General features: G+C 48.0%; 1 protein-coding gene across 1 annotated transcript; it reads left to right on the top strand.

Moving 5' to 3' along the window:
• Window positions 1-354: 354 nt before the first annotated feature.
• On the top strand, window positions 355-9291 carry LOC120699229 (isoflavone reductase homolog). The gene is made up of 4 exons (XM_039983143.1): window positions 355-758; window positions 7247-7487; window positions 8112-8315; window positions 8939-9291. The coding sequence occupies exons 1-4, from the start codon at window positions 429-431 to the stop codon at window positions 9100-9102; spliced, it is 939 nt and encodes a 312-aa protein (XP_039839077.1). The 5' UTR covers window positions 355-428; the 3' UTR covers window positions 9103-9291.
• The last annotated feature ends 2809 nt before the right edge of the window (window positions 9292-12100 follow it).

Below are 12100 nucleotides of genomic sequence, written 5' to 3'. Positions count from 1 at the left end.
TACCTCGCTCTCTCATGCGCGCTCTAGTGATAGGGACCGCGTGTTATGAGTCCAAGACTCTAATTGATTTTTCATTTCACAAACGGTCATGTTGCATGAACATAGTGAAAAATTATTTTTGCTCTGGTGGTACTGTCCGACTCTAGCGCCCCAGATCGCAGCTCTGTCTTTTTTTTTTCATTCCTAGTTTCTCTCTCCCCAAATGCTGTCACATGGAGCCATTATAGAGAGTTGACCTGGTCCCATTGCGGGTGCCCTAGTAAATGAGATTGAAAACTATGACCTCATAGCAGGACCTACTAATCCATTTATATATCGCTCTGTTCGCACCCATCTTTGACAATCCACCGAATACATTTACACCTATCCCCCAAGGAGTGGCTACATACTCCACGCCACCCTTCGTCTCGTCCTCCTCTTCGGTTTCCATGGAGAAAAGCCGGGTGCTTGTCGTGGGCGGCACGGGTTACATCGGCCGCCGGATCGTGCGGGCGAGCCTGGCGCAGGGGCACCCCACGCTCGTCCTGATACGGCCGGAGGTCGGCCTGGACATCGACAAGCTCCAGATGCTGCTGTCCTTCAAGGCCCAGGGCGCGCGCCTCGTGGAGGCGTCGCTGGACGACCACGCCGCGCTCGTTGCTGCCGTGGCGCAGGCCGACGTGGTGGTCTCGGCCATGTCCGGGGCGCACAACCGGAGCCACAACATACACTTGCAGCACAAGCTCGTCGAGGCTATCAAGGAAGCAGGGAACGTCAAGGTCAGTCTGTAATAATCTTTTAACATCTTGTGGTTATTAATGCCGCCGTGTTTAGAAGCGACCCTTTTATCGGTAGAGTTGTATAAATACGTACCTTTTTTCTTGATCTGTGGGGGTAAAGTCAGACATCAGGTTCACGTTTCGTTTTAAATATATATATTCTTCTACATGCAACCAGTTGTTTTTCTTCATGTTTTAATTTTCTTCTTAACATCAATATTATATATCTCCCCAGCTGCTACTTCTCATAGAACAGCAAAATATTCCAAGTATAGTCTATATAGCTAGATTTGTTCAAAGTCAATCTTTTGGTTTGATATTCGGTAGCTAAAAAATGATATACACTAACAATAATACAAAATCGACCTTACTACTCTGAGGATAAAAATTAATTTTACATCACGACACTTTATATTTCCAATAAAGTAAGCAGGCCCCGAATTCGAAGATGTAGGCTAAGGCTGAACTCTGTTACCACTCTCCCGTATGGTTTGGTGCATGCTCTCCAGTGCCCTGCCTCTCTGGATCCGAATCTAATCGCTTCTGCTTATGCACCGATATATCACAACAGAGGACTTATGACGTGCTTCGTCAATTACTGCAATTTTTGGTGCAAGACACACATTTGAACCCATATATACATGTCGTTCTGTAGAAATTTTTAATTAAAACTATGAGAAAATATTAAAAGCATCCCAAAGTAACGTAACTTGTGTTGACTATCTTGAATCCCACAATTGACTTTGTCGTGAAGTCCTGTTTTCCGCTACTCCCTCCGTTACAAAATGCTGGTCGTTTTAATTTTTCTAGATTCATAAATTTTGCTTTGTAGCAAGACAAATATATATTATACTTATATACATAGCAAATACTAGAAATCTAAAAGATGAAAATGACTTATGTTTTGAAACGGATAGTAGTTGTGTGTGGTCCGGCTATTAACCATCGCAGTACAGTGCCGATCAAAACTTGCTCAGCTTACATGACACGTTTCTGGTAAAATGGAGCTGGTTTTTTGTTATATCAGCTAAGGACATGTTGAGGCTCAATCTACTGGGTAGTGGGTAGACCTTAGTATTTCTCAGTGCCAAGGAGAAACCCGGTTCCTTTGGACTAATTAGTGTCTAATAATGGCCTAATTAGACTCATTAGATTCATCTCATAATTTATAAGTAAACTATACAATTAGTTTTTTATTTTGTCTAGATTTAATACTCCATGCATGTGCCGCACATATTCGATGTGATAGTTTTGAAATTTTAAATTTTGCATCTAAACCAGGTCTTAAACAGTTCATCTTAATAGCAGGCAACTGTGGGTCCCACATGTTAAATTATACTACTTCTTCCTTGGTCTTCTTCGTTAGTATCTAAGAGACCGATGATGGTCGTGGGCGCTCGGCGCTCGCCTGGGCTCACGCCGGCCCCCACCCCACCTCCGCTGTACCTTCGCACGTGCCGGCCGCCGTCCCCGCCTCCGCTGTTGCATGCACACGCACCGGCCGCCACCCCCGCCTCGGCGCTTGCTTGTGCCCACGCCAGCCAGTGCCACCGACCCATCTACTCCCCGCGCTGCCTCGCCATGACATGCGCTCCATTTTGATGATGACCAGACCCAATCTTCCGAGAGGTAAGGATACATTCGATTGGTAGAGATCTCGACATTGATGATCTGGCTTCAAATCAGCAAGATTCGAACCCTGCAACCGCTACACCACTGCTCCGTTGGTTATCAACCAAACACAACTTGATTGACCTCGCCAAGAAGGCTTTTTCTACAAGTGAATCGAAGAACACAAGCAAGAAAGGGTAAACACACAATCTGATAATTGCAAGTATGAATGAAGCGAATCACAAGAGGGGTTCAAAAACTCGAATTCAAAGGACTAATCGACACAGTTGAGGAGATAAAGAACAGGGGACCTGGATCAATGTATAAGGACTTGTCGCCACAAATATAACGATGCAATGTCTATTTCTCGAAGGAAATCACAAGACTAAACAAAATCCAAGACTAAATGGCGGCGGCTACTGAGTTTTAATGACCAGGGATGAGCTAGGGTTGGGGTGACCAGGGGGGCGCCCACAACATGGAGTTAAGGCCCGACACGATACAAAACCTGAAAAGGCCCAAAACAGGTGACACAAAACCTTTTCGTGGTCACACAGAATGATCCACGAGTTTTCTGAAGCTGGACCAGAACCAAAAGAAACGTCTCATCATCACGATTTCAACACATCAAAGATCACCTCGTTTGGACGTCGTATGAGGGAGATATCACCGAAACCGTGCAGGAGTGTCGGCTGAATCCGAGACGAACGCGATTACCGAGTTGACGACGATTTGTAACTTGAGAAAGGCCATGGTATGAGCGTGTCCAGCATGTCGATGTCCTCATCACATTCCTCACCCCGCGGAGGCCAAGTCCCTCATCCCCGCGCTTGAGGTGGTGCCATTCTTCCCCGCGCTTGAGGTGGTGCCATTCTTCCCCGCGATGGAGCTTCAACAGCGGTAAGGCTGTTCACACTCATGTTTCCCTATATTCATCCTCAAAAGAGAATATGCTATCCTGGTCATCGAGATTCTTTCCTCTATACTATATTTCTCTGCACCCATCCATCCTCTAAATTTCTTACCTATATCAACTAACAAAGATGGGCCCACATCAGTTTATTTTTTTTCAAATTTGTTTCTACCCTCCCGCACCTGCTGTCGTTCCCCATCTAGCTTGCTCGTGCTGGGCCTGCCGACCGGCGGCAAGGGAGCGCAGACTCCCACGGGGCGGCGGCGCCGGCGTAGGCAGGCGAGCAGCAGAAGCGGAGGCGGCGGTGGAGGCCTACGCGGGCTGGCAGCGGAGGCCTGCGCAGCGCGGCCCAGAGGCGGCGTGTGGTGGGCGGTGGCGGAGGTGGACCATGGGCACGGGGTGGTGCCCTGCGCGGAGCGGGCCTGGGGCAACGGGCGGCAGAGGAGGAGGAGCACGGGGCCGGGAGTGGCGTGCCGGCGGGGTGGGCGAGGGAGGCGAGGCGGGCGCGGCGCACAGGGAAGCCGGCGAGCCGCGGCATCCCCTCCCTCCTCCTCTTCGCCGTCGTCGGGCCTCCCACGTTCCTCGCCTCGCTCTCCGGCACGTGGCCCAGCCTGGAGCTCGGCGCAGCTCGGCTCCGCTAGCCATGTCGCACGCCGAGGAGAGCGGAGGCCGGGCAGAGCATGCGGCCACGGGCATGCGCGGCTCGAGCCAGCGGTGTGTGGTGGGTGGCGACGGGGCCGGCGAGCGCGCGGATGCCATGGCCCGGCAAGCGCGCGGATGCCATCACACGGGGACGGCCCGGCGAGCGCGCGCGGCGGAGGTGGCGCGCAGGACGACGGCGCCGGGCGGGCAGCCAGGCCTCCTCGAGCTCCGCCGTGGCCGAGCTCCGTGCAGGGCCATGGCGGCCGGCCACTGCTCCCTCCGCTCGGGTTCGGCGGTGACGGTGGCCGGATCAAGCAGGAGCAGGGCCTCGCCGGCGGATCGAGCGGAGCAAAGGCCCCGCCCCCGGCGGCGGGTCTCGCGGCGCGTGACTTCGGCGACGAGGGGCCGCCGCGCAGCTGCAGGGGAAGACGCGACGCGGCGGGGTAGGGGAAGGAGGAGGAGGCGAAGCAAGGGTGGCCTTGGCCTAGCGGAGCGGTGCGCGCGGTAGCGGCTCCTGTTCCCTCGGCCCGGCTTGCGGCCCCTCGCGAAGGCCCGCGTGCGGCGGTGGAGGCCGGCCCGCCTGGCAGCGAAGGTCCACGCGCAGTGGTGCACGGGGCCATGGCGAGTCCATGGCGGCGCCGGCGAGCAAGGGCCCCGGGAGGAGGGCAGCGGCGTGCGCCATGGCTCCGGCGAGCTCGGCTCTGGCGCCCTCCCTCGCGGTTGGCGAGCTCAGCTCCGGCATCCTCTCTCTCTCTCACTCTCCGCCCCGCCGCTCTCCCCGACTTCCTCTGCCCCGCCGGCCTGACCCGCGCGCGGCGGGGTGGCCGGGCGGTGGCGGCGGCCATGCCTCCTCCCTCCTCTCTCCGCAGGGGCCTCGCCGCGCCCCTCCGCCGCGCGTCTCGCCCCGCCCTCAAGCTCTGCGGCAGGCGCGGCCCGCGGCGAGGCTGGGCTCCGGCAGGCTTCGCGAGGGCGGCGAACGTGGAGGCGGTGGCGGCGCGGGGCGGCGGAGGTGCCGATGCGGAGGTGGAGTGGCGCGAGAGCGGGATGGGCACGCGGGCCCATGCCACGTCAGCCGTTAGGGTGCCTCCCGTACCTCCTCTCGCGGTAGGGGATCCAAAGCCTTCCCCTTCCATACGGAACGCGATAAAGGATGCCTCTGCAGCTCCTTTTCCTGTATATTGATACTAGAAGATGGAATAGAGGCCCCGTTGCGGATAGCCTAAGCCTTCGCCCATGACGCCGTCACTCGAGCTCCGCCTCCCTCGTGCCGTCGGCCGCGTTCTGCCTCCCGATCTAGCACAGTAAACCATGTTGGTGGGCCCCCTGGTTTGAGCTATGTGCTAGCGAGAATATCTAGATGTAGCAACATTTTCTTCTCTCTCCTCCACTCTCTCTCCCTGACGTGGATTTTGCTATCCACAGCACTAACAGCCTGTTGCGGGTTATGTGGAAAGTCAAAACGTACAATTTCCCATGACAGAATCTTTTATCCATGCACTTTCATGATCCGATTTATCTTTCAAAAAAAAGTAGCGATCTTTTTGTAAGAATCCATGAAGGTGTTTGTTAAGGTTCAGTGTGAGAAAAAAATCCATTTGTGTACCGTTCGACATTCCTTGGTATCTCCCATAAAAGTTTTGTTTTGGTTAATTTCATGCATCCAAAACGTTTCTATTTTGACCACCAATATACATTAAATATTTTAATAGACAAAAATTAAACTAGTAGATTTAGATTGAAAATAATTTTCAAAATAGTATAGCTTTGTTTTTCCATGCATTTTATATACACTAGTATTTTATTTGGTCACAGGTCAATACTAGTATCACTAGTGGGATTTATAGCTTTGGTGACCAATGGGTTTCGTCACTGTAAAGATCAAAATCTTTACAAAGGAAGTTCTCTGACGAATTTCAATTCATTATAAAGTGAGGGTCAAGTTTGTGTTCCCGTGATGAAATGTCCAAAAATGTCACAGAATTGTTTTTTCTGTGACGAAGAGACTTTCATCATGGAACCATTTTTTTTGTTTGGTAACACTTCGCAAGAACATCACAAGATGTCGGAATCCACTTGTCCTAGTCCATGATGGTAGGTGACATGACCAGTGGCGGAGCCAGGAATTTGCGGCTGGGTATGCCAGACATAAAAAAAATCGAAGCTAATACACAATATAATAGACAATTAAGTTATCACGGCCATAACAAATCCATAATAATAAATAGTGCCAGCCTCCTTCATGCTGGTGCTGGGGCGCTGGCGCTGGGATGGCGAGGCGCCTGCGGCCTGCCACGCCGGAGTTGCCGTTGCTGAGATGGGGAGGGAGGGAGGAGGGAGCCGAACTGTAACGCCGGTTTGGGGGACAGGCGGAGGGCCGAGGGCCGGAGGCGCATTAGAGAAGACATAGAGCCGGGGGACAGGGGCTCGAGGCGAGCTGCAAGCAAAGAGACAGAGAGAGCAATTCTTTTGCATGTTGGGCTTTTTTTTGCTAGGCTTTGTTGAATTGAGACTGTAAGTTGTATATGATACTCTCTCCATCCCAAAATAAGTGTAGTTTTTGGCTTTCAAATTTTGTCCCATAAAGAGTATAGTTTTAGCTTGTTATGAGATCCATCTAATTAAAGCAATACCAAGTATACCAAGAAAGCATTGCATAGAAAACGTATAGAACCAATAAAATATTCAGTAGATATTACTTTTCTAGTTCCAATGTGTATGCATTCATTGAGGATCCAGAAAACCAAATAAATAACACGGTTTTCAATCACAATTGGTAGAAGTAATTAGGGGTAACAAAGTCATTTCTTCGAATGAGTAATGTACCTGAAATTTTCTAAAACTACACTCTTTGTAGGATGCAAGAAGTAGTATACGTCTATGAATACGTATTAGTATTTTTCTCCAAATCTTGGGTATGCCTAGGCATACAGGGGCATACCCCTGGCGCCGCCACTGGACATGACACGCCGTCAACGCCGCCAAGTGATATGTTGGGCAGCACATGTGGCATAGAGGACGAACACGTGGTGAGCAAGCAGAAGGTCACGTGTTGAAATGGTACGAGTCCACGTGTCGTTTTCTAGTTTATCCACGTGTCATTATTTTGTTTATCCACATGCCATTTCCTGATTTGGATCAACAACTTTCCAGTGACACCTGGGTTAGGAAAACTGGTTGAAACAACAATAAATGCATTTTTCTTGTTTAGATCTTTTTATATATGGCCTGCTCCCTCTCATTCTGTTGGTGGAATATAAAACAAAATAAACGTCTGTAAATGCAGTGGTGCAATCATATTAAAAATACACATTTCTAAATGCAGCGTTTCATACCATCGGAATTTGGCGTGGACCCATCGAGGATGAGGCACGCTCTTGAACCAGGAAGGGTTACATTTGATGACAAGATGGAGATAAGAAGGGCAATAGAAGAGGCGAACATTCCCCACACCTATGTTTCTGCTAATTTCTTTGCTGCTTACTTTTGTCCTAACCTCTGTCAAATGCGCACCCTTGTGCCACCCAAAGAGAAAGTTCATGTATATGGAGACGGCAACGTCAAAGGTAAACCTGTTCATGTTCCTATAATATTTAAAAATTTTGTCAGATCAGACGTTTTACTCGAATTTCATCAATATTTTCTTAATTGACAATAAACACATATTTGGATTCTCAAACTGCCAGTACATAGAGGCATATTCCACTGAAGACTTCAAGAAATATTTGTTGAATACTCCCTCGTTCCAAATTATTAGTTGTTTATTTGGTTTTCTAGACATTGTAAAAATTCCATTTCAAGATACATAGATTTTACTATGCACCTAGACATAACATATATATGTAACATAAACAATGCACCTAAAAAGGTGAAAACGACTAATAATTTAAAACGGAGGGAGTAGCATACATGATTTTGTTCCTTTCTATCGAACGTGAATAATGCCAACCTTGTCTCTCGTAATAAACCGTGCCCTATCCAACATGAACATATAAAATGGAGGAAACAAAAAAAACAGGAAGTAGTAACATGTCCAACTTCTTACTACTCCGTCCTATTTTGACAACATGATGATGTTAGGAAAAGATTACTAGTGCAATTGCCCTACATCTTTATTGTAAGTCATGCATGTTCTGATCACTGGATGAGTGGATGGAGTACATAGTTCTGACATATTTATTATGATGCAGCGATATTTGTGGATGAAGATGATATTGCAACATATACAATTAAGTCTGTTGATGATCCACGCACCTTGAACAAGACAATATACATAAGACCACAAGAAAACATCCTCACTCAAAATGAAGTGATAGCAAAATGGGAAAAGCTCTCCGGAAAAGTTCTAGAGAAAGTCCACATTCCTGCAGATGAATTCTTGGCTTCGATGAAAGGTAACTGAAAAAATTGCATTATGTCTGAGGATAATGTATGTATGATTAATTTAAAATATGTATGATTAATTAAACATACGTCTTGTGTAACTAATGGCACAAAAATTGGTAGATGGGTTACATGCAGATATTAGAGTAACTAGATGTGATATAGATTGATAAATGGGCTAATAAGTGAATAGTAGCACACGTAAACAATGTATCATTGCTATTTTCTTCGTTTGTTGCACGAGATCATTGTTGATTTATGCAAGCTTAGTTCAAATAGGTAACCTGATATGTCGACTGGTATGGTATACTCCCTCCGTCCAATAAACAAGTCATCCTAGAAATTCTAGGACAAATTCATAAGAATGTAAAATGACACCCCTATTTATTATTACCTGTATTTGATACTAATTGATTCTTGCATTCACATGTACTTTCTAAATAGATAAAGATGACTAGTTTTTTTGAGACAAATTTGAATGCTAGAATAACTTGTTTTCTGGGATGGAGGGAGTAAGCCTTTAAACTCACCTGACATTGAAATATTAGCACTTGTGTATTGTCCTTTCTTTTGTTGGCACATATATCACCCAATTAAAGAACGTGCAATATGATTTTTACACATATTCATGTAGGTACTGACCTTGCCAATCAAGTCGGAGTGACCCACTTCTACCACTTTTTCTACGAAGGTTGCTTAGCAAACTTTGAAATAGGGGAGGATGGAGTAGAGGCTACTCTGCTGTACCCAGAGGTTGAGTACACCCGCATGGACGAGTACATGAAGATATATTTGTAATGGTAAAATTTGAAAATTTGTTGTGGGTCTGTCTTAACATATCATTATCCATAGACACCATGTGTTTGAATTATTTTGTATTGCATTATGTATTGACAACCAATACTACTTCCTGTATTACGCTCTCCCGTCCATAATGATAATATATGGATCAATAAAGATGAGAGGCCCGATTACTTCTGTTCTTAATTATTTTTTGTAAAATAGTAATTTGGAGAAATCTTCATTCCTATCTTTATCTTTATCTTTACCTATTTCTAAAGAGAGAACTGTTTCAGCGGTATCTTGACTTTTGGTACATCATATATCATTGATAGGTGGGCCTTCGGGTGTCTGTGTCCTTTTCTCTGGCTTAGAATTCTATCCGGTATCCGACACGGAAGATACTAGCACAGACACGCCTGTCTTCCGGTATTGCCTCGCGTTCTTCGGCTAGAAACAAACTTACAAGGTCCTCGCGGGTTAGGAGACGAAGTTACGTTCCTTCTCCTGGGAGCCTTGCCATGTGACGTCTCGCTCACCTCATGTTTACCAGCTGCTCGGCTGTTGCCTGCATCTGCGCCGCTCCTCGCCTCGTGTGCATGCTGACACATGTTGCGCCATGCGTGCTTAGTGTGCTCGCTGCTTTGCTGTACGCTAGCACCATCGCTGCAGACTGCTCATTTGTCGTTGCCAACAATTATAACTTATAAGAGCCACCCGGCCATCACGTGGAAGAGGAAGCAAACATCACCATATGCTTGTTTATATATGTCCATGAGCAAACAAAGACCATTACCATCAGTTCTGCCGCAAATTAGCCAACAGAGGCAATGCCATTGTATTCAAACTTCAGAAATCTTATGATCTTCACTATCTCTAGAATAAGTCTATGAAAGTTGTAACCAGTCCCTGCTTCACAGTACTTGGAAGGCTTTTGCGAGTTTTTATAAAATCTAGGCATACTCCTTTGCTCGAGTCACTCATTCGCTCATCTTATTCAAACCTCACCAATCCTTGTCAAAAGCTTCTCTTTGCTCGGAGTATGTGGTGTTCAGGTAAGGGTGATTGCATATCCTAAACATTCATATTGCAAGTGCAAACGTAATGTCTCTTAGTCGTTAAGGTGTTCATCACTTGGGTCAAGTGCAAAGTGTGAATGGAGATACATGTCCATAGTGGTACTGACTCAAGCATCCTTCATTTCTCCCCTTTTTTTACTGAACCAGCATGAATGCCGTTCATATATTTCCTTGTTTTTATTTCAGGGGGATGAAGAGCTTTTATGCAACCACATTTGAAGGACTTTGAAGTGATGGCCGTGTACGTGTATGACCCACAGCGATGAGTAACCACGACTTACTTCAGAGGCATCGACATTTGAACGAGCTCCGATTGAGAAAGATAGCTATAGGTTTGAACTTGAATGTAAATGTCACTGGGGCTTTGGAATAGGTATTTGGCAAGCTCGAGAATAGGAGTTGCCTTGTTTTGTATTTTCGAAATAAAGACTTCCAAGACTTTGAATTAAGAACTTGTACACCTTCATGTCATTATATCGCAGAGGTCAATAAGCAAGATGGCAAGCGGTCCTAATCATGAGTTACAGAGGTAGATAGGTACTTGTATATGAAATAAAACTTAGCACATTTCGATTTCATGAAAAGATTTCAACTCTTTCTATGCAATTCGTTCAAGGATTTATTTGAACTTAACCAAGATAAATTTGAACGAAAACAGGAAGGACAAGGGAGTAGAGGTGTCGAACTAGCTCCACGTGAAGGCACTCGGAGAGACGCCGACAAGTGGGGCCGACCGGTCTGCACCTGTGGACAAACTCCCGGGCCCTTTTGCAGACGTGCAGGCTCGGTGTGTTGAGTTCCAGGGAGGTTGTCTCGGTTGAATTGATGGAAAATGTAGGCCGGCCAGCCTGTTGTAGGCTGTCCGGCTTGAATTTTCCTCAGAAATCATTCGCATTTCTCTGGAACATTTGTTTCGCCCTCCTTGTTTGAATTCACTGCACATTCAGCAAAATATCAGAGCAGTGGTGGGGTTGGCACACACATGTGCACCAACCACAAGAGCACAAGGAGGAACAACTTTGTTTTTATTCAAATCAAAATGGCGTGCTGCTGCATACAATTAAATTTAACTAAACAAATGAAGGGAAAGGGAAATTAAATGCAGCACCTATCCTAGACCTAGGACTCTATCTAGACCTAGCACCTACTTTGGGTCTGGGGATCGGTAAAGATCCTCATTCCCGGTCGCCTTCTCAAGGCGTTTGATCTTCGAACAAACGGCCTTGCGAAGGGTGTCAACCCGATCGCCGAGCTCCATCCTCTCAATCTCCGACTCGGCTACGCGCTAGTCCATGTTGTTGAGGCATAGCCAGAGGGCAGTGAGCTGCTCACAGAGGGAGGGGACGTCGGTAGGCTCCTCGTTGTCGTCGTCGTCGTCGTCGTCCTCGGTATCCGTCTAGGTGTGGATCTCCGGCGGACCACAGATTGGTGGCGGCCTAATGTGGCACCGCACCGTATCCAGCAGCGAGTCCACACCGCTGCGATCCAGCAGAGGGGTGAGCACCTTCCCTTGCCCAACCTTGGCCCCGGTCACGCGATAGCGTGGAGGGCTAGGACTAGCGGTGGAGTACTCCGGGGAGTATGTGGAAGTGTCGATCTGCACCGCCTGGAGTGCAGCGACTTGTGCAACAAGCGCAGCCGCGGAGGACATTCCCGCGTGCTTGGTCACGACCTTTCTAGGGGAAAGAACCCCTGTTGTAGGCCGCGTCAGACTGCACAAGCGGGAGTGCACGATGGCCCCAGATCCAGGACCCTGGGCGACACTCTCCACCGAGCCAGGGGACGCCCGGCCTCCTCGAGGCCGGCCGGCCGGCCTGGGGCTGGCACCCCTGTCCGGCAGGCGGTGATGGCGAGAGCGCGACGATCTCCAGTGATCCGAGGATCCTGACACTGCTTGACGATGCACGCGAATGATTCGATTTGGAGGGCACTCTTGG

Source organism: Panicum virgatum, chromosome 3K (genome assembly GCF_016808335.1).
Source record: "Panicum virgatum strain AP13 chromosome 3K, P.virgatum_v5, whole genome shotgun sequence".
NCBI lineage: Eukaryota > Viridiplantae > Streptophyta > Magnoliopsida > Poales > Poaceae > Panicum > Panicum virgatum.
This window is presented reverse-complemented; position numbering and strand designations above follow the sequence as displayed.